The sequence below is a fragment of the Chiloscyllium punctatum genome, chromosome 42 (assembly GCF_047496795.1).
Source record: "Chiloscyllium punctatum isolate Juve2018m chromosome 42, sChiPun1.3, whole genome shotgun sequence".
NCBI classification, from domain to species: domain Eukaryota; kingdom Metazoa; phylum Chordata; class Chondrichthyes; order Orectolobiformes; family Hemiscylliidae; genus Chiloscyllium; species Chiloscyllium punctatum.
The window spans coordinates 67159450-67182963 of record NC_092780.1 but is presented as its reverse complement, the minus strand read 5'-3'; the positions used below and the strand labels follow the sequence as shown (position 1 = coordinate 67182963).

At 44.9% G+C, this 23514-nt stretch overlaps 1 protein-coding gene and 1 pseudogene across 1 annotated transcript in view; one reads left to right on the top strand and one right to left on the bottom strand.

Annotated features, from left to right (window-relative positions):
• The window catches only part of LOC140465514 (DDB1- and CUL4-associated factor 7), a 54860-nt gene extending 31992 nt beyond the window's left edge, over nucleotides 1-22868 (bottom strand). Inside the window, exons 1-2 of the mRNA XM_072561055.1 lie at nucleotides 22431-22868; nucleotides 18522-18633 (exon numbers count right to left, since the gene is read on the bottom strand). Coding sequence (XP_072417156.1) covers nucleotides 18522-18633; nucleotides 22431-22727 — 409 coding nt within the window. The 5' untranslated portion in view covers nucleotides 22728-22868. The remainder of the gene's footprint in view (nucleotides 1-18521; nucleotides 18634-22430) is intronic.
• On the top strand, nucleotides 11484-11602 carry LOC140465958 (5S ribosomal RNA; annotated as a pseudogene).
• Nucleotides 22869-23514: the final 646 nt, after the last annotated feature.

Genomic DNA, 23514 nt, shown 5'->3' with positions numbered 1-23514 from the left:
GGATACAGAACTGGCTCAAAGACAGAGGGCCGTGGTGGGGGGGCTGTTTTTCAGATTGGAAGCCTGTGCCTAGTCGAGTGCCACAAGATCAGTGCTGGGTCTACTACTTATTGTCATTTATAGAAATGATTTGGATGTGAGCAGAAGAGGTATAGTTAGTAAGTTTGCAAATGACACCAAAATTGGAGGTGGTGTAGTGGACAAAAGTTACTTCAGGTTACAACAGGATCTGGACCAGATGGGCCAAGAAGTGGCAGATGGAGTTTAATTCAGATAAATGCGAGGTGCTGCATTTTGGGAAAGCAAATCTTAGCAGGACTTACACACTTAATGGTAAGGTCCTAGGGAGTGTCGCTGAACAAAGACATTGGAGTGCAGGTTCATAGCTCCTTGAAAGTGGAGTCGCAGGTGGATAGCATAGTAAAGGAGGAGTTTGGTATGCTTTCCTTTATTGGTCAAAAGTATTGAGTACAGGAGTTAGGAGGTCATGTTGTGGCTGTACAGGACATTGGTTAGGCTACTGTTGGAATATTGTGTGCAATTCTGGTCTCCTTTCTATCGGAAAGATGTTGTGAAACTTGAAAGGGTTCAGAAAAGATTTATAAGGATGTTGCCAGGGTTGGAGGATTTGAGCTATAGGGAAAGGTTGAGTAGGCTAGGGCTGTTTTCCCTGGAGTGGCTGAGGCTGAGGGATGACCTTATAGAGGTTTACAAAATCATGAGGGACATGGATAGGATAAATAGACAGAGTCTTTTCCCTGGGGGGGGGGGGGAGGAGAGGGGGAGAAGGGGAGAAGAAGAAGTCCAGAACTAGACGGCATAGGTTTAGGATGAGAGGGGAAAGATATAAAATAGAGCTAAGGGGCAACTTTTTCCACACAGAGAGTGGCGCGTGTGTGGAGCGGGCAGTCAGAGGAAGTGGTGAAGGCCGGTACAATTACAACATCTAAAAGGCATCTGGATGGATATATGAATAGGAAGGGTTTGGAGGGATATGGGCCAGGTGCTGGCAAGTGGGACTAGATTGCATTGGGATATCTGGTCGGTGCTGTACATCTCTATGACTCTGTGACTGTCTTGATCCACTACAAATCACCTACCATCGCAACCTGTTCATGGCAGAAATCATCTCCTTAGCCTTACACTCATTCCTTGAACATCTGAACAACATGAATACTGAGAGCAATCTTACTTATTGACTTTTTAGCTCAACCTTTCACGCTATAACTCCAGCCAATCTTTTCTCCAAATTCCGAGACATAGTACACTGCTCTCACTCTGCAACGGGATCCTGGACTCCCTCTCCGACAGATTGCAATCAGTAAGTGTAGGTAACATCTCCTCCATGATAATCCTCAACACCGGTGTCCTGCACGGCGGCATACTCAGCCCGTTGCTATACTCCTGTAACAGTCAGGAAGAGAAAGTGAGGACAGCAGATGCTGGAGGTCAGAATAGAGAGTGTGTTGCTGGAAAAGCACAGCCGGTCAGGCAGCATCCAAGGAGAATCGATGTTTTAGGCGTGAGCCCTTCATCAGGAACAAGGCATGCGGGCCAGGCGAGAGGAAATGAGGAAGCTGTTGAAATCCACATTTATCTCATGTGGTTGCAAGGTTCCAAGGTGGAATATGAGGTGTTCCTCCTCCAGGCTTTGGGTGGTGGCCCAGGACCTGCATGTCTTTGATGGAGTGGGAGGGGGAGATGAAGGTATAGATAAATTTCTGACGGATGTGGAAGGATCTCTTGGGCAGAGCTCAGGGGAGTTGTGTATGGGCACAGGTTTTGCACTTCTTGCAGTGGCAGGGAAAGGTGCCAAGAGTGGGTTGTTGGGGGGGGGGGCATGGACCTGTGGGAGTCAATGGGCTTGTAGTATATGTCTGTGATTAGCCAGTCACCAGAGGCAGTGATGGAGAGGTCCAGGAAGGGGATGGAGTTGTCTGAGATAGTCTAGGTGAATTTGAGGTGGGGGTGGAAGCTTTTGACAAAGTTGGTGAACTGTTCAACCTCCTCGTGGGAACATGAGGTGGTGCCGATACAGTCGCCGATGTAGTGAAGGAAGGGGGGGAGTGGGGGGGTGGGGGTAGTATAACTGGGTCCCACACGGGTGCCCATTGCTACCCCTTTGGTTTGGAGGATGTGGGATGATTGGACAAAAGTTGTTGAGGGTGAAGACCAGTTCAGCCAGGCAGATGAGGGTGTCGGTGAAAGGGGACTGTTTGGGACGGCGTGAGAGGAAATGAAGGGCGTGGAGACCTTTGTCGTGGTGGATTGCTGTGTACAGGGACTGGATATCCATGGTGAAGATGAGGCAGTGGGGGCCAGGGAAACAAAATCTTGGAGGTGGTGTCAGGAATGTAGGTGGGGAGTTCCTGGACTAAGGGGAACAGGACAGTGCCGAGGTAGGAAGAGAGGAGTTCAGTGGGACAGGTGCAGGCTGAGACAATGGGTTGACCAGGGCAGTCAGGTTTGTGAATCTTCGGTAGGAGGTAGAATCGGCAGTGCTGGATTCACGGACAGAGAGGTTGGAGGCTGTGGAGGGAGATCACCAGAGGTGATGACATTATGGATGGTCTGGGAGATGATGGTTTGGTGATGGAGGGGAGGTAGTGATCAAGGGGGAAGTAGGAGGAGGTGCCTGCAAGTTGGTGCCAAACCGTTACCACCTGATGCCTGGAGGGAGAACGCCTCATATTCTGCTTTGAGACCCTGCAACCACACGGGGATTTCAGCAGCTTCCTCATTTCCATTCTCTCCACATTATCCCAGTTCCAAGCCTCCAACTCAGCACCATCCTCCTGACCTGTCCATCACCTTTCCCATCATCTGCTCCACTCTTTCCCCACCTCCCACCAACCTTCTCCCCTAGCTTCATCCACTTATCGCTTTCTCAGCTATCCCCACCCTCCCACCACCAACGCCACCTCTATCCTATCATCTCTCAGCCCCCAGCCTCATTCCTGAGAAAGGGCTTATGCCAAAAACGTTGATTCTCCTGCTCCTCGGATGCTGCCTGATCTGCTATGCATTTCCAGAAAAACACTCTTGACTCCAGATACAGTCGTCATCATTGTGTGGCCAAATTCTGTGCTAACCCTATTTACAAAAGTTTGCTGATGAGACCACCACAATGGGTCAGATCTTAAACAATGACAAGACAGTACTGGAAAGAGATACAAAACTTAGTGGCATTGTGTAAAGACAATAATCTCTCTCATAATGTCAGCAAAATGAAGGAGATGGTCATCAACTTTGGGAAGGGGAATGGAGGACACACTGTCTGTATCAATGGTGCTAAAGTGGAGACAGTCAAAGCTTCAAGTCCCTCAGAGTAAACATCACCAATTGTCCCTGGTCTATCCATATCGATGCTACAATCAAGAAGGCACACCAATGACTATGTCCTCAGAATAAAGGAAATTCCACATGTCCACAATATCTCTTACCAAATGTTATAGATGCACATAGCATCCTATCCAGATACATCACAGCTAGGGGATATCTGCTCTGCCCAAGACCAAAAGAAACGACAGACATTTGTGAACCCAGACCAGTCCATGACGACAACCAGCTTTCCTTTCATCAACGCCATTTACACTTCCTCCTACCTTGGGAAAGCTACCAACATAATCAAAGACCTTCTCACCTCAGCTGTAATCTCTTCCATAAAGCAGAAAATACAAAAGTTTGAAAAAACATACCGACGGTGTCAAGACCAGCTTCTTCCCAATGTTATCAGGCTTTTGAATAGACCTCTTATTCTCTGTACCTTCTCAGAAGTTGTAACACCATACTCTGCATTCTGTTCTATTACCCAGATATACTGTATGTATGTATAATATGACTTACCTGAATAGCAAGCAAAACAATGCTCTTCACTGTTCCTCAATACAGTGAACCATAATAAATCATACCTAAAAGGAATATTTACCTTTATTAGCAGATTTACAGAATACAAGATCAAAGCAGTTTTGCTGGAATGGTATAAAAAGTTGATTAGACCAAAATTGGAGTATTGTGTGCAGTTCTGGTCACCACATTATAGGAAGGCTATGATTATACAGAAAAGGAGATTTACCAGAATACTGCCTGGGCTAGGGACTCTGAGCTATGAGGAAAGACTGGTTAAACTGGGATTATTTTTCCTCAGAGCAGCAATTATTGAAAGGGGATCTGATTGCAGTGCTTAAAATTCAGGGGCTTAGGTAGGAAAGCAATCAGAGAGGATTGTGGAAGTCTAGAACACTGTCCCTGAAAAGGCAGTTGAGTCAGAAACTCTCAATATTTAACCAGTAATTAGATGTTCTCTTGCATTGCTACACTCTCCAGGAATATGAGCCCAGAGCTGGAAAAAGGTATTTAGATTCTGGATGCAAGTTTGCTCCCTGAGCTAGAAGGCTCATTTTCAGACGTTTCATCACCATACTAGGTAACATCAGTGAGCCTCTGGCAAAGCACTGGTGTTAAGTCCCACTTTCCATTTAAGTGTTTAGGCTTCCTTGGATTGGTGATGTCATTTCCTGTGTTGGTGACACAATTTCCTGCATTGATATCAATTCAGAATCTTTTTCTTAGAGGATGGTAGATGGTGTCCAAATCGATGTGTTTGTTAAGAGCATTCCGGTTGGAATGCTGTGCTTCTAGGAATTCTCGTGTGTCTGTTTAGCTGATCCTAGGATGGATGTGTTGTCCCAGTCGAAGTGATGTCCTTCCGTCATCTGTATGGAAGAATGCTAGTGAGAGGGGCTAATTTTTTTTTGTGGCGAGCTGACGTTCACATATCCTGGTGGCCAGTTTTCTGCCCGTTTGTCCAGTGTAGTTGTTACAGTTCTTGCAAGGTATTTTGTAAATTACATTAGTTTTGCTTGTTGTCCGTATCAGGTCTTTCAAGTTCTTTAGCTGCTGCTTTATTGCGTTGGTGGGTTTGTGGGCCACCATGATGCCAAGAGGGCTAAGTAGTCTGGCAGTCATGTCTGAGATGTCTTTGGTGAGGGGATTGTGGCTAAGGATTCTGGGCACATTTTGTCTGCTTATTTGGGTTTGTTGCTGAGAAATCACAGACTGTTCATTGGGTACCCGTTCTTTTTGAGTAGGTGATTTTCCTCTGATCTTCACAGTTACTTGGTGCTGCAGCATGTGGTAGCTCTTTGAAATAATGTTCTAATGCAGTTTCGTTTGTGGATGTTGGGATGATTGCTTGTGTTCAGTATTTGGTCTATATGTGCTATTTTCCTGTAGACGCTGGTTTAAGTTCCCCACTGACTGTTCACTACTGTGACATCTAGGAATGGCAGTTTGTCGTTTTCCTCCTCTTTAGTGAATTTTGCTAGTTTTCATATTATTGATGGCCTTGAAGGTTTCCTCCAACGTGTTTTGTTTAGTCATGACAAAGGTGTCATCCACGTGGTGGACCCAAAGTTTGGGTTGGAGGGTTGGCAGGGCTGTTTGAGTCTCTGTATTACTGGCTCTGCTAAGAACCCTGATATCAGAGATCTTGTGGGTGTTCCGTTTGTTTATCTGTCAGTTTTGTTATCTCAAAACTCATGAGAGTTTCAGCTTTTGGTTGACCAGTGCAGATATGATGGGCTGAATGGCAAGCAAGGTGGTGAAAGATTTGGGGTTTACAAGAACGTTGTATTAAAGATTACAAATCAGATCAGCTGTAAGTAGAAGTAGTAGTTAAAGTGTCTGATGAAGGAGCGTCACTCCGAAAACTAGTGCTTCCAATTAAACCTGTTGGACTATAACTTGGTGTTGTCTGATTTTTTAACTTTGTCCACCCCAGTCCAACACCGGCTCCTCCAAATTCAAGAAGGGGGTTGTGTTAGTTTGGTTTAAACTTTTTATTAATAATCTTTGCTTCAGTCTGTTTTGTTTGCAGTAAACTGGTTCTTTGTTACTGAAGGAACCTGGCTGGTATGGGTGTATGTACTCTACAAATATTTTAACAGCTAATATCACTTCCCTTTTTAAAATTCAAACTTTATTGTGCCTTATGGGGGCATGGACAAGGATTCAGTTCACTCCTCCTGACTTGGTCATAACACTAGTCTACTTAAATATGTCAAAAACAATCAATCAATTTTCCAACTCTTAAATTGGAAGACCAACACAAGTACAGAACAAAAAAGGAGTTAGATCATGCAGCTAAATAGGCAAATGCACACGGATGTTAATACAAACAACAAATGGTAGGGCTGTGGGTAGTGTTTAGAACAGGGAGACGCAGGGTTCAGGTATACAATTCTTTAAAATGTGTCAGAGGTAGACAGGGTGGTTAAAGTTGTGCTCACTTGCTTTCATTGCTCAGACCTCTAATTATAGAGATGTACAGCATGGAAACAGACTCTTCGGTCCAACCCGTCCACGCCAACCAGATATCCCAACCCAATCTAGTCCCACCTGCCAGCACCCAGCTCATATCCCTCCAAACCCTTCCTATTCATATACCCATCCAAATGCCTCTTAAATGTTGCAATTGTACCAGCCTCCACCACATCCTCTGGCAGCTCATTCCATACACTCACCACCCTGTGTGAAAAAGTTGCCCCTTAGATCTCTTACATCTTTCCCCTCTTACCCTAAACCTATGCCCTCTCGTTCTGGACTCCCCGACCCCAGGGAAAAGACTTTGCCTATTTATCCCATCCATGCCCCTCAATTTTGTAAACCTCTATAAGGTCACCCCTCAGCCTCCGACACTCCAGGGAAAACAGCCCCAGCCTCTCCCTATAGCTCAAATCCTCCAACCCTGGCAACATTCTTGTAAATCTTTTCTGTACCCTTTCAAGTTTCACAACATCTTTCCGATAGGAAGGAGACCAGAATTGCACACAATATACCAACAGTGACCTAATCAATGTCCTGTACAGCCGCAACATAACCTCCCAACCCCTGTACTCAATACTCTGACCAATAAAGGAAAGCATACCAAACACCTTCTTCACTATCCTATCTACCTGTGACTCCATTTTCAAGGTGCTGTGAACCTGCACTCCAAGGTCTCTTTGTTCAGTAACACTCCCTAGGACCTTACCATTAAGTGTATAAGTCCTGCTAGGACTTGCTTTCCCAAAATGCAGCACCTCGCATTTATCGGAATTAAACTCCATCTGCCACTTCTCAGCCCATTGGCCCATCTGGTCCAGATCCTGTTGTAATCGGAGGTAACCCTCTTCGCTGTCCATTACACCTCCAATTTTGATGTCATCTGCAAACTTTCTAACTGTCCCTCTTATGCTCACATCCAAATCATTTATGTAAATGACAATAAGTAAAAAAAAACAAGCACCAATCCTTGTGGCACTCCACTGGTCACAGGCCTCCAGTCTGAAACACAACCCTCCACCACCACCCTCTGTCTTCTACCTTTGAGCCAGTTCTGTATCCAAATGGCTAGTTCTCCCTGTATTCCATGAGATCTAACCTTGCTAATCAGTCTCCCATGGGGAACCTTACTGAAGTCCATATAAATCACGTCTACTGCTCTGCCCTCATCAATCCTCTTCGTTACTTCTTCAAAAAACTCAATCGAGTTTGAGAGACATGACTTCCCACACACAAAGCCATGCTGACTATCCCTAATCAGTCCTTGCCTTTCCAAATACATGTACAACATGTCCCTTAGGATTCCCTTCAACAACTTGCCCACCCCAGAGGTCAGGCTCACTGGTCTATAGTTCCCTGGCTTGTCTTTAGCACCCTTCTTAAACAGTGGCACCACATTTGCCAACCTCCAGTCTTCCGGCACCCCATCTGTGACTATCGACGATACAAAATCTCAGCAAAAGGCCCAGCAATCACTTTTCTAGCTTCCCAGAGTTCTTGGGTACACCTGATCAGGTCCTGGGGATTTATCCACCTTTACCCATTTCAAGACATCCAGCACTTCCTCCTCTGTAATCTGGACATTTTGCAAGATGTCACCATCTATTTCCCTACAGTCTATATGTTCCATATCCTTTTCCACAGTAAGTATGGATTCAAAATATTCTTTTAGTATCTCCCCCATTTTCTGCGGCTCCACACAAAGGCCGCCTTGCTGATCTTTGAACGGCCCTATTCTCTCCCTAGTTACCCTTTGGTCCTTAATGTATTTGTAAAAACCCTTTGGATTCTCCTTAATTCTATTTGCCAAAGCTATCTCATGTCCTCTTTTTGCCCCCCGATTTCCCTCTTAAGTATACTCCTTTATACTCTAAGGATTCATTGGGACATCATGCTGAGGTTGTACAGAACGTTGGTGATGCCTCTTTTGGAATACCGTTTGCAGTTCTGGTCACCTTGTTACAAGGAGGATATCATTAAATTGGAGAGGATTCAGAAAAGATTTACCGAGATGTTACCGGAGGATTAAATGGAGGGCTTGAGTTATAAAAATTGGCTGTGACCTTTTCAATGAGTGTAGGGGTTTGAGGGGCGACCTTATAGAGGTTTGTAAAATCATGAGAATAGATTTGGCGAATAGCAACGGTCTTTTCTCTAAGGTTTGGAGGGGTGGGGGGGGGGGGGGGGGGGGGGTGGGGGGTTTCAAAACACAAATGCGGGCAAAGGTGAGAGAAAAATTACTTACAAAGGATGATGGGGACTTTTTTAAAAAAAAAAACTTTGGTTGCTGTGTACAATGAACTGGTAAATGTAGTGGTGGATGCAAGTACAGCTACATTTAGTTAAGTACATGCATAGGAAAGGGCCAAACACAAGAACGTGGCACTAGTTTAGTTTGGGAACATGATCAGTGTAGACTAGTAGACCAAAAGGTCTTTTCCATGCTGCATGACTGATTGCGAAATATCATATGCCAAAGAATTAGAAAAAGACCCAAGTGTCATAGGAGACTCAACTTCCAATAACGAGATTGTCAGCCAGAATTCAGGAGCAGTGAAGTCACTAGAGTTCAAGACCAGACATTTCAATATGTTTACTAGACGGATTCTTGGGGTGGCAGAGCTGACATATGAAATGAGTGGATCAGTTAGGAGAATATTCACTGGTGCCTAGAAAGATTGTAAGTGAGATGACTGGGGAGTTCAGAACTAGTGGTCTCAGTTTAGGATTGAGATAAGCAGAAATTTCTTCACTTAGTGTTGAGCCTATGGCACTCTGCCACAGAAAGTAGTTGAGGCCAAAACATTGCATTTTTTTAAAAAAAAGTCGCTATCGTTCTTACAAGTTAAAGGGTATGGGGGCACAGCAGGGACAATACTGAATGGCGTGATAATACTGACAGATTGATCTGGTTTGAACAGCTGAATGGACTACTCCTGCTCCCATTTTCTACATTACTCTGTTACCGCCCACACCAAGGCTTGACCCTCAAATGGGCAGGTGACAAAGTACTACCCTATCAGCAGTGTCATCTTTTGGATGAGATGTCAACACAGGGACTCAACATACTTTCCTATGGAGAAGTAAAACATGGCATGCCAAAACTGAAGAAACAGAAATTATCCATGGCATCCAGATCAATAATTATCCCTCAGCCAACATCATTAAAAAAAACTCAGTTATGAAAGTTTGTGTGCCAGCTGACTCTAGTACTTCCTACATTTCGAAAGGAACTATGCTTCAAAAAGTACTAATCAACTGTAAAACACTTCAAGACATCCAACTGTGAAAAGCTGCTGTGCAAAGTTTGCATATAAACGTAAGCCCTTATTTTATTCTACAGAAAGAAAATAATGCTTGGTAAAGCAATTAAAAACAAAAGCAAAGGCAGCCTATATAGCTGGATCAATCAACAACAGTCTGCACAGATCAGATTTCACCTGAAGTAATGAGTCAATATGAAAGCACTGCACAGACTACAGTGGAAAAAACTGGAATAAGAGAGAAAGACAAATAATCACAAAGTTCTAAAGTCTAGACACCGCTCGGGCGGCATGGTGGTTAGCACTGCTGCCTCACAGCGCCAGAGACCCGGGTTCAATTCCCACCTCAGGCAACTGTGTGTGTGGAGTTTGCACATTCTCCCCGTGTCAGCGTGGCTTTCCTCTCGCAGTCCAAAAATATGCAGGTTAGGTGAATTGGCCATGCTAAATTGCCTGTAGTGTTAGGTGAAGGGGTAAATGTGGAGGAATGGGTCTGGGTGGGTTGCTCTTCAGAGGATCGATGTGGACCTGTTGGGCCGAAGGGCCTGTTTCTACACTGTAAGCAATCTAATCTAATCAAACCAAAAAAGGTTTAACAAAACAGCTAAATTACTATTTTGGATATTATCAATACTAGATTCAAATTTCTTAGTCTAAAAATTGTACAATGATTAATCGATGTGTACATTTATGATTCAATTCTTTATTCTGAGAATATTGAAATTTGCTAATATCAATTACTAATGAGAAATTGGTTACAATTATGAAAAGGTTACACGATGATTGATTTGCTCTGCTCACCTAATTCTGTGTAGAAATATTGTTTGAAAGAAAAGGATGTATGAAAGATGCTATTTCAGTCAGACATTGCCTTAAAGTGTTATTGACTTTCATGAAATTCAATTCAAAATTATAGCATTTTACACATTTAAGCATTTTGAACATCAATTGCACTTTCTTCATAGTTAGGACTTTGTTAAACAGTCTAATTACATTTTGTGTAATTTCTTCAGATTCTACTTAAATGCAGTGGGGTTTTTGAACTTATTACTGACTGTAGCAGCAGATCAGCCCTGTTCTAGTTATTGTTAATCAACCTGTTCAGAGATGTAATGGCACGTTCTGGAGTAGGTGTGATTAGAACCCAGGCCGTCTGGCTGGAGGTGGGGACCTATTACTGCACCACAAGAGCTCTACAGCAGACCACTGATTTTAAACAGGTGATGCCAATACAAACAGTGATACCATAGCTGCTAGCAAATCTGAAATAAACAATCCTACAGATGTACAACAGGTTTGGCTGCAGCCAGTGATTGAAAAGGAATGGTAATGATTTGATTCAGCGATTCTGAAGGATCAACTCAGCAGTTAGCCGTTTCAAACCAAAAGAGAAAATGCTGGAAAATCTCAGGAGGTCTGGCAGCATCTGCAAGGAGATAAGAGCTGACATTTCGAGTTTAACTGACCCTTTGTCAAAGCTAGCTGTTTCCTTCGCCACAAGTTCTGCCAAACCCGCTGTGTATTTCCATTAAAGATTTTTAACATCTCATTAAATTATCTTACAAGTATAGTAAGCAAATCGTATTAGCATTAACTTGGCCAGTACATTTTTGCGTCGTAAACAGCATTACTTTAATTGAAAGACAGTGTGTCTTGCCTGCAATTACACACGCAGTATGGTAATACTGAAAGCACCACAGATGTTCCATAAACATCGAAAACTGAAGCTTCAAAACACCCCCCAGACCACACAAAACAGACTAGATAGTTCCCAGTGAAGAGGATACATGCTGACTTTAGGATATTAGTCAGTTGATTAGATGGTAAAAGTGAGAAATGGAATTTAACCCAATGAAATGTGTGGTATTTGGAGAACACAAACACACAAGGGAATACTCCAATTGGAGGACTGGTCTGGAAACACTCGATCTCACCGGATCTCGGTAGCTAGGCAGATTCAGGCCTAGTTAGTACTTAGATGGGAGACTGCCTGGGAATACTAGGTGCAATAGGCTTAGGGGGCCCTCTTGTGGTGCAGTGGTATCGTCCCTCCCGTTCCACAAGTGTGTAATAATATCACTGAATACGTCGATTAGAAAAATTGGTTATTTAAAACTGGAGAGGGGTAAAGGAAGTGACAGACTTTGGAATGCATGTCCACAGGTCCATGAAGAAGTCAGGAAAGGCATATAAAGTGGTAAAGTTGTCTCATGAGATTTTTTTCATTGGGTGAGGTATTGAATACAATAGCAGGGTTGTGACACAAACTATATAAAACAGTGGTTAGGTCACAGCTGAAGTTACATGCACATTTCTGGTCACCATATTATAAGGAAGATGAAACTGTTCTTCACAGAGTATAAAGGAGATTGACAAAAATGTTCTGAGTTTGGTATGAGAAAGATTAGATAGGCTGAGGTGTATTTCATTCAGGTTATAAAATAATGAGGAGCTTGGATAGAGTGTAGGGAAGACTTGTTTCCCCTTGTGAAGAAGTTAATTACTGGGGGCACTGGAAGAAAGATTAAAGGGGGCATGAGGAAGATGTTTTCATGCGAAGGACATGGGTGCCTGGAATACACTGCCAGTTTTGGAGACAGAAACCTGAACTCATTTAAAAATCTACATCTGCAACCTACAAGGCTACAGACCAGAAGATGAAAAGTGGAATTGGAGTAGGCAACTCATTCTGTGAGCAAAGGTTGAACAGTCTTTCTGTAGTGTAACTTTTCTATGGTTCTTAAATGGAGGTTGACATACATACAGGATAAAGACAAATTACAAGCATGGGTGATCACCATCTTTGCCACTAACCACATGAGGTAGCAGGGTCCCTGCAACACAGCATGTACCCCTCATGCTCAGTTCACTGGCACCAGTAAGAATGATACCAACTGGAGTGGGGGAAGAGAGACCAAGAGATAGAGAGAGACAGAGAGAAGAGGAAGGGTTCTGGATAATTAAGGTGGATTTACATACGTGCCTGAAAAATGGATTGGGTGAGTACAATTAGCAAAAGTGTTTTAGCATGGAGAGGAGTGCCAGCTGTAACCCTCCTTACTTAAGATACTCAGGAAATTATTTCAAGTCAGGTTGAAAGTGAACAAATGACTGTTACAGAAATTAGGAAGATGCTCTTGGAGTAAAAGATGTTAATCTTATTAGTCAAGCACAGAAGATAAAAACATTAAATAAAGATGGTTCAAACGGAATTGGATGTTACGACAAAAAGTTCGAGCAATGGAGAAACGCACTTCTAAAAGCAAATGTTTTCTTCTCTTTGGCTGTCTTTTGAGATGAATCCGTACTTTTAGTGTATGGCACAACTCCTCTAGCACCTCCACACAAGGCATCATAACAATTCTGAATGACTACAGTCAGCAGTACTGGAACACAACATGCTAAACCACTTCATGCTCAAGAGGATCTACACTTAAGCACTGAGAAACTGGCTTTGTTTAGCAAGTCCAATTGCAGGAATAAGTCTCCCAAAGATCTTCCTTCTGAACAACCCTCGCCGAAAGAATTTTATTCACCAAAGCTGGGAAACACCAGCTCTTCAATTCTTCAGTTAAAACAATTCCCTTCAAGTACATACTCAAGTCACTTCAAAAGCTTTCATGAAAATGCTTCAAATTCTATTTAGAGTCATAGAGATATACAGCATGGAAACAGACCCTTCCGTCTAAGCCGACCAGATATCCCAATCCAATCTAGTCCCACCTGCCAGCACCCGGCCCATATCCCTCCAAACCCTTCCTATTCATATACCCATTCAAATGCCTCTTAAAATGTTGCAATTGTACCAGCCTCCACCACATCCTCTGGCAGCTCATTCCATACACTCACCACCCTCTGTGAAAAAGTTGCCCCTTAGGTCTCTTTTATATCTTTCCCCTCTCACCCTAAACCTATGCCCTCTACTTCTGGACTCCTGACCCCAGGGAAAAGACTTTGTCTATTTATCCTATCCATGCCCCTCAATTTTGTAAATCTCTATAAGGTCACTCCTCAGCCTCTGACACGCCAGGGAAAACAGCCCCAGCCTGTTCAGCCTCTCCCTGTAGCTCAAATCCTCCAACCCTGGCAACATCCTTGTAAATCTTTTCTGAACCCTTTCAAGTTTCACAACATCTTTCCAATAGGAAGGAGACCAGAATTGCACACAATATCCCAACAGTGGCCTAACCAATGTCCTGAACAGCCACAATATGACCTCCCAACTCCTGTACTCAATACTCTGCCCAATAAAGGAAAGCATACCAAACACCTTCTTCACTATCCTATCTACCTGCGACTCCACTTTCAAGGAGCTATGAACCTGCACTCCAAGGTCTCTTTGTTCAGCAACACTCCCTAGGACCTTACCATTAAGTGTATAAGTCCTGCTAAGATTTGCTTTCCCAAAATGCAGCACCTCGCATTTATCTGAATTAAACTCCATCTGCCACATTTCAGCCCATTGGCCCATCTGGTCCAGATCCTGTTGTAATCTGAGATAACCTTCTTCGCTGTCCACTACACCTCCAATTTTGGTGTCATCTGCAAACTTACTAACTGTACCTGTTATGCTCGCATCCAAATCATTTATGTAAATGACAAAACGTAGAAGGCCCATCACAGATTCTTGTGGCACTCCACTGGTCACAGGCCTCCAGCCTGAAAAACAATCCCCACCACCACCCTCTGTCTTCTACCTTTGAGCCAGTTCTGTATCCAAATGGCTAGTTCTCCCTGTATTCCGTGAGATCTAACCTTGCTATCAGTCTCCCATGGGGAACCTTGTTGAATGCCTTACTGAAGTCCATATAGATCACATCTACTGCTCTGCCATCAATCTTCTTTGTTACTTCATCAAAAAACTCAATCAAGTTTGTGAGGCATGATTTCCCAACGCACAAAGCCATGTTGACTATCCCAAATCAGTCCTTGCCTTTCCAAATACATGTACATCCTGTCCCTCAAGATTCCCTCCAACAACTTGCCCACCACTGACATCAGGCTCACTGGTCTATAGTTCCCTGGCTTGCACTTACCGCCCTTAACAGTGGCACCACGTTTGCCAACCTCCAGTATTCCAGCACTTCACCTGTGACTATCAATGATACAAATATCTCAGCAAGAGGCCCAGCAATCACTTCTCTAGCTTCCCACAGGGTTATTGGGTACACCTGATCAGGTCCTGGGGATTTATCCACTTTTACCCATTTCAAGACATCCAGCACTTCCTCCTCTGTGATCTGGACATTTTGCAAGATGTCACCATCTATTTCCCTACAGTCTATATGTTCCATAGCCTTTTCCACAGTAAATACTGACGCAAAATATTTCAGGTAATCCATTCAAGATCATGCATAAAAAAAAATTAAAAATCACAACATTAGATCATAGTCCAACAGGTTTACTTGGAAGCAGCAGCTTTCGGATCACTGCTCCTTCATCAGGTGATTGTGGAGAATAAGACAGAATTTATAACAAAAGATTAGTGTCATGCAACTGAAATACATTGAACAAACTAGTTTGCTGTTAAGTTTTTCATCTTTTAGAATGGGTTGCAGGTTTTGGTTCATTAATATGTAAACCCCAGAAGTACTTCGAAGTCACATTCGAGATAAATTAAGGTTTTATATATAAAAAAAAGAAGTTGACATCTGAGCACAGACAGTGCATTAAAAAGGTGTAAGGTTCGAGTCTGTTTGTATCCCAATCTTGAGTCAGACTGGTTCTATATCCAAAGTAGGAATGTAGAAAATATTACATGGATTGATTGCCTGCCGGCCGATTGTACATTTTATGAGCAAAGTAGAATACATCTGCAAATACAAATTCACCCCATAAATTTGACGGGGTGCATGCGAGAGGGAAGGGGGCATAAAGGAGATTGCAAGAGTGAGAGATTTGGGAGGTGGGAGAAGAAAAGAGAGTCCTATGATCATTGTGGTTCCTGTCATCTGTATTTATGGCTACTAGGGACAGCTGGCTAGTAGGTGTTAGTGGATGTGGATTGCTAGTTGTCTGCCTGTTTGTCCTATACAGTGTTTCTTGCAGTCTTTGCATGGAAACTTGTAAATTACGTTAGCCTTTCATATGATGGGCATCGGGTCTTTTGTCCTGGTGTGTTGTTGTCTGAGTGTGGCTGTTGGCTTATGGGCTGTCATGAATCCCAGTGGTCAGAGTTCTGGCTGTCAATTAGGAGACTTTAATGTAAGGTGGTGTGGCTAATGAGTAAGGTCATGACCTGTCTGCATCACGTTGTCTGTCTCTTTGGCATCTGCAGATGAAGTTGCAGGGATATCTGCTCTTGGCAAATACTCTGTTGAGCTGTTGTTCTTCTTCCCTGTGTAGGTCGGGAGTTTGAACAGGGTCCTAATACAGCCACCCAAACACAAACAAGGGAAGCTGCATTAGGACGCTGTTCAAAAGGGCTACAACACACTGCAGCACTCCCGACCTACAAATGGAAGAACACCACCTCTACATAGTATTCGCAAAGAGCAGATATCCCTGCAATGTCATCTGCAGACGCAGACATGTCATGACCTTACTCACTAGCCACGCTACCTTCGATAAAAACCCCCAAAACTGACAGCCAGACTAGTTTGACCACTGGGATTCATGACAGCCCATAAACAAACAGTCACACCCAGACAACAACCCATCAGGACACAAAATCCGATACCCCTCATGTGCAAGACTAACATAATTTGCAAGATTCCATGCAAAGACTGTAAGAAACACTATATAGGGCAAACAGGCAGACAACTAACAATCCACATCCACAAACACCTACTAGCCACTCAATGCCACTACCACCTGTCCCTCATAGTCATACACACAGATGACAGGGACAACACAACAATCAGAGGACAAGCCAAACAGAACTAAAGAATTCCTAGAAGCTTGGCACTCATCCTCTGGCTCTATCAACAAACAGACCTGGACTCAATATACCAGCCACTACAACTAACAACTGGAACCGGCAACCGGAAGCAGCAGGAACGGAACCAAATAAATTCCAGAAGAGACAGTACAGCAGCGCTTCACAGGAGGCTGAAGATATCACCTAGATAGGGGATGAAACATCTGCAAAACAACTTCCCAGCTCGATGAACATAACCACAACCACGACAACCAGCACCCGAGCTACAAGTCTTTACGCAAACCTTGATCAACCTGAAAGCTCTAATTAAGGCAAAAGTGCTACCATTCACCTATAGCTGACACTTCAAAGCAAAGTCTGCTACAGAATGTTAGTTAGACCAGAGTACTTAGTGTCCAGTTCTTCATATTAGAAAAGCAATGTGGAAGCAGACAAAGTGCAAAAAGTGTTGATCATTAATAGAACAAATAGAAGATTTTACAGGAGCTTGACTAGGAAGAAACAGAGATGCTTAAAATTATGTACGGCTTTTATATGGTGGATGCAGAGAACAGGATTCCACTTCTTGGGCTGAAGCAGGAGCAGAATCAACATTGATAGAGGATATAACTCAATCCAAATTTCTGACTCAATTTAACATTTTACTCAGTGGTGAGAGAAGTACCTTTAAAAGGGACAACCAAAAGTGCATAGTCTCTTGCTGTGCCGGAACATCAGAGATCTACAGTACAGAAAAAGGCCCTTCTACGCATTAGAGTCAAACAACCACACAAGTACTCTAGTCCCATTTTCTGGCATCACAAGTGCACATCTAAATACTACTAAATGTTAAAAGGGTTTCTGCTACCACCAAGCTGATAGATAGAGTTCCAGATTGCCACCATCCTCTCAGGGATAAAGGTTTTCGTCACATCTGTTCTAATCCTTCTGCCCGTCTTACCTTAATTCTGTGCCATTCTATATTAAAATCATTATATTTGCTTGCTCCCCCATCTCAACTGGCTAACTGCCTGAAGTTCACCAGCCTATGGCAAGCCAAAATGTCATTGTAACTGCCTGGGGATAAATTTCCTTCTTTTATTTTGGAGGTGGACAGCAATTTATCGGTTTCCCCATAGTTAAGTAATGAACAGCATTAAGGAAATTGTCCTATTATATGAATTCATACTTCAACCAAAATGTTCTAGTTTCTTTTGTTGGCTTGGGTAGACACTATTACAGTAGATACAAGTTCATATACAACTCAAAGTGGAGGAGTTCAGGTTTCCTCCGATTACAGGTTCCACTGAACCTGACAAAGCCAATGTGGAATAAGGTGTCACAATTTAAAACTGAACTGTCACCCACTTCAGACTGATGGAAAAACAACTTTGAAATTTCCCCAGAAGGCAATGGATGCAGAATCTTTAAATATTAAGGCAGGGTAAACTGGGAATGAAAAATTATCTGTGGCTGGGGGAGGAGAGCAGGAAGATAGAGTAGTGGTTAAAATCAGATCAGCCACGATCTCTTTGAATGTGGAGTAGGTTCTTCAATGGGTTGAGTGGCCTACTCTACTCCTTTGATAGAGGAACAATATATAAAACCGCCCCTAATAATTTGGTGATCACTGAGAAATGCATGGAACAAAAGTTTAAAAACAGTGTAACAAACTGGACAGTAAGAAACAGCCCCTTATGGTTCACATTTAAAAAAAAATCACAAAATGTAAAACAAATCCACTTTTAATGCATCCCTTTCAATCTTTAAAGTTCACAAATTTAGTTTCTTTTGCAGTGCAAAGAATTTTAAAAAGCTAGAAAATGTTGAATTGAATTGAATTGTCACGCGTACACAGGCACAGTGAAAAGCTTTGTAAGGGGTTCTACACCCTCAAAACCACAGAACTCCCACGGGCAATTCACCCCTCTTCTAATAGTACTTGGCATCATTACAAATAAATAATGCTTGGGTCTGGGATTTCACAGGAGGGGGCTAAAGTTCACGAAGTTAATTACACAGCACGAATGTTCAGAAACACAGGTGGCGGTGCAGAGTCTGCAGCTCTTCCTTACCCAAGAGATTTGGGTCCACTTCATTCCAGTCAAATGAGGTCAGAGGTGCACAGAAGTCAGAGTTCTTGTTGTTATTTAGTAAGCATTCTAGCCTGGTTTCTGTATCGCTCACCTGGAACATATAGAAAATGAGAAAAGCATTGAGTAAATTTCCCTGCCTTGAGTCTACCCATTATTTTGATGGCCACAGTTCATGTTAATCCTCCTTCCCCCAGGGGCCCCACTGAGACATCATCTAAATTTGAATCCCTCAAACAAACCTGGCCTGGGAAAAGCTATTCAATAAGAGGCAATCCCGATGTAAGAACTCCAAGTACTTCATCACAAATAAAATGGATGATTTCAAAAATCAAGTGCACTGAAGCCATTTAATGCACTCCATACACTGCCCAGACATTAATTTCAGCCACTTAATCTTTTAAATCTTGTTACCATACTTCACTATCATTACCTAAAAACGCAATTCCCAACAGACTACAATTTACACCTCCCAGTATTTCGAGAGAGTGAGGCACAGTTAGAGACATATCAACAACACACCTGCAATCACATTTGAGAAACAGAAGTTATTTACTCCCCAATGGTTAGTCAGTAAATACAAAGCAAGGTACACTTAAACTAAACGAAATGGTTCCTAGTGTAAGGATGCATCAATGTTGAGAGGGCCTCAAAGATTTAGGGCATAAAGGAGGAAAGAAAGATCATTCAGCAAGGGATGCTGCTCTCAAATCACTACTCAGTAATTCTTGTCAGAAAAAAAATGAGAGATTGCACTTTAGGAGAAACTTTAGCTGGACTGAAAGGTTGCTGTGATTGACCAATATAGAGCTGACATGTTTCAATGAGAAGTGCACGCTGATGCACAAGCCCCACCTTCCAAAAGCTATCACAAACATGTAAATATCCAACTAAACCACAAAGATAATTTATCTGACAGTTACTTAAGACAAAAGTAATTTACATGAGGTTTCATCGTTACATTAGTTATTCAAGATTAGACAACAACAGCTCCTCCACCACAATCCTCAACATCAGTGCTCATGTACTCAACACCCTACCCATATGCCGTTTACACTCAACTGCGTGGCCAAATTCCATCCCAACTCAATTTCTAAGTTTGCCAACGACATCACTGTTGTAGGTCAAATCTCAAACATCGACAAGATAGAATACAGGAAAGACATTGCATGCTTAGCGGCATGATGGAAAGACAATAATCTCTCCATTAACGTCAACAAAAGCAGCAGCTGGTCATTGACTTCAGGCAATGGAGTACAGTGTATGCTTCCATCTGCATCATTAGTGCTGAGGTGGAGATTATGAACAGCGTTAGGTTTTTGGGAGTGACGATAACCAACAATCTGCCTTGGATCACCCATGTCGACTCAACAATCAAGAAAGCACAACAATGTTTCTGCTTCCTCAGTAGACTATGGGAATTCAACATCTCCAAGAGGACTCTTACAAATTTTTAGAGATGCACCAGATAAAGCATCCTGCCTGGATGCACCACAGCGTACTATGGCAACTGCTCTCCACCCACCACCCCCCGCCAAGACCATGTGAAACTATGTGGAGTCTTGAACACAGTCCAATCCATCACACAACCCAGCCTTCCATCTTCTGACTCCGTCTAGACATTCCGCTGTCTTGGGAAAGCAGCCAACATCAAAGACCCCTCCCAGCCCAGTTATACTGTCTTCCATCAGACAGAAGATATCTAAGTATTAATACTGATATGAATAGATTCAAGAACAGCTTCTTCCCTACTGTTATCAGATTTTTGAACAGACCGCTCAATTTTCATTCCGATCATACTCTCTGAACCTCTGCCATGGCTGTAACACTATTCTTTACTGCATTCCGCTACCCTGATGCACTTTATATGGTATGATCTGTCTGTATAGCACGCAAAACAACAATTTTCACTGTATCTCTGCGCATGTCAGAGATAATCAGTACCTGTTTAAACTTTCGCACATTCATTCACATGCAAGACAGACAAAACAGATAGTTCGACATTAATATTAGAGGTGGAAAAATATAGACATGGAAAGCAATTTCTGTCAAAATTCAGACCACAAGGATGGACGTATTTCTTTTAGCTCTTTGGTCATTGCAATGATCAGCTAAATTTCTTCCAAACAGTGGCAGAGGGGAATTCCTCTCAAGCCATATCTCAAGTCTCCTCATCTGACATTGTTCATTCTAAGCTGGGATGTGATTCTACAGAAAATGGCCAACTTTTATGCATAAACCCAGATCAAGAAGATTGTTTTCCTATCTGGACATCATAACCTTAGCTGATTTCCAAACACAAGCAACTTACAGTATATGATACGAAGAGCAGTCTGGAACAGCTGATGGGGAACCCTGACCGCTGTCTCTTCCTTAGTTGAAGAAGATTGAGGCTACAAGAATACCAAGGACTGACTGGATGAGCACAGGTAATGTTTCTCAGTATCAGTCAAACTTTGCTACTTTAGTTTTAGGAAACTGGCACATGTGATTACACTCTTATAAAACAATCCTTTAAAAATCCACAAACATAATTGTCCAGAACACACATTAATGTTCTCCACACTAACAGCAAGTTGTCATGACCTGAAAGCCCCTTGTGCCTTTACTCCCTCTACTGGTTTCACTTTCGGATAAATCAATGCATAATACTCTCCCCCCTACATTCCCTCCTACCCCCCCCCCACCCACCCCCGTTCCCTCCCCACACCCCCACGATCCCTCCCCCCCCCCACTCTCCCGCTCACCCCCCCTCCGCCCTCCCCCTTGCTCCCCCTCCTCCCGCTCACTCCCCTCATTCCCTCCCCCGCGCTCCCCCTCCTCGTTCCCTCCTCCCACCCACCCCCCTCGCTCCCTCCTCCTTTACTCCCTCGACTGGTTTCACTTTCGGATAAATCAATGCATAATACTCTCCCCCCTACATTCCCTCCTGCCCCCCCCACCCCCGTTCCCTCCCCACACCCCCACGCTCCCTCCCCCTACCCCCCGCTCTCCCTCCTCGTCCCCCCCCCCACTCTCCCGCTCACCCCCCCTCCGCTCTCCCCCTCGTCCCCTCCTCCTCGCTCCCCCTCCTCCCGCTCACTCCCCTCATTCCCTCCCCCGCGCTCCCTCCTCCCGCTCACTCCCCTCATTCCCTCCCCCGCGCTCCCCCCTCCCGCTCACTCCCCTCATTCCCTCCCCCGCGCTCCCCCCTCCCGCTCACTCCCCTCATTCCCTCCCCCCTCCTCGGTCCCTCCTCCCGCCCACCCCCCTCCGCTCTCCCCCACCGCGCTCTACCCCACCTCGTTCCCTCCCCTGCGCTCCCCCCCCACCTCGTACCCTCCCCCCCCGGTCTCCCCTCCTCATACCCCCCCCCCCCTCTCCTCATTCCCCCCCCCCCTCTCCTCATTCCCCCCCCCGCTCGCTCCTCCTTTACTCCCTCTACTGGTTTCAGTTTCGGATAAATCAATGCATAATACTCTCCCCCCCCTACATTCCCTCCTACCCCCCCCCACCCCCGTTCCCTCCCCCCATCCCCACGCTCCCTCCCTCCCCCCTGCTCTCCCACCTCATTCCCTCCCCCCCTCCGCTCCCTCCCCCGCAATCACCCCCCCTTGCTCTCCCCCTTGGTTCCCGCCCCCCCTTCATTCCTGCTCCCCCCTTCGTTCCCTCTTCCCCCCTCATACCCATCCCCACGATCCCTCCCCCCCACTCTCCCCCCATTCCCTTCCCCCCCTCATTCCCCCCCCACCGCTGTCCCCCCCGTTCCCTCCCCCCCACTGCTCTCCCCCCACCCCCGTTCCCCACCTCCCTCACTCCAACTGCCCCCTCTGATCCCCTCTTCTCCCGAAACCCATGCACTTCCCTGACCCCCCCCCCCAGAGGCAGGCCTCATCCGCGGCCTCTCCTCACCCTCCAGACCCGTAGATAGTCTCCGGAGGTGGCGAGCAGGTCGGGGTAGACGCCCTTGGTGTCGGGGATCCACATGATCTTGGTGGTGGGGTACGGGTGGTCGAAGGTGTTGCGGGCGATGAACTCGGAGCTCTCCTCGTCCAGGCCCACGATCTGCACCTTGTTGTTGTACTCCTCGACGAAGGAGCCGAGCGCCAGGCGGAACCGCTTGTCGGGCCGCACGCTCCAGTTCATGGCGTACACGGTCCATGGCGCCTCGTACTTATAAATCTCCTTCCTCTTGCCGTGCATGCTCATCTTGGGATGGCGATGTCAGGCCGTGCCCTCGGAGCCCAGCCCAGCGCGGCCCGGCCTCGCCTCGCTTGCTCAGAGACTCAGTCCCCGCCGCCAACGCGCTGCGCCGGGCCCTGATCCCCCAACAACAATAAACCGCTCAAAGTCACAACGGAAACCGGCCGATAACTGACAGCCACCTTCACCAATCACAGCCCGGGATCGCCCGATTGACAGCTCGAATGACCGTTCCTATGCGGGGGCGGGCCTACCTGTCGATCTTTGGTCTTTATTGGTTAGAATGATTAAATGCAGGGTGACAAATGTGAAAGATGCCCAATCAAATCTAGGTTGAGAGGCGGGAGCTGACCCCCGTCCTTGATTGACGGTGGTGCTGAATGAAGGATTCTGGGAATCTGAAAGGCGGTTTTTTTTGTCCGTTGCTGTGTTAGTTTTGAACCAGCGAGCGCGGGCTGCAACTTGATTGACAGAGAGCTCACCAGTCAGAATGAACACAAGAGGCGCAGGCGCAGTTGCTGTACTGGTAATTAACGGACGGTTATTCATTGGGACGTTGGATTCGAGTGGCCAACACCGCTTGATTGACAAAAGAAAATATCCAGTCAGACGGGAGCTTTGGGAAGGCGGGCACAACGGTGACCGGGCCGTATTGAATGACAGGCGTATTGACCAATCGAAAGACAGAACTCCCTTGGACCCCACTGTCATTAACCCTCAGACCCACAATGGGCGAGTGATCATGTTCCCGCCTAAAGAGCTCATGAAGTTTGTGTAGAGCCCAAACTGTGAC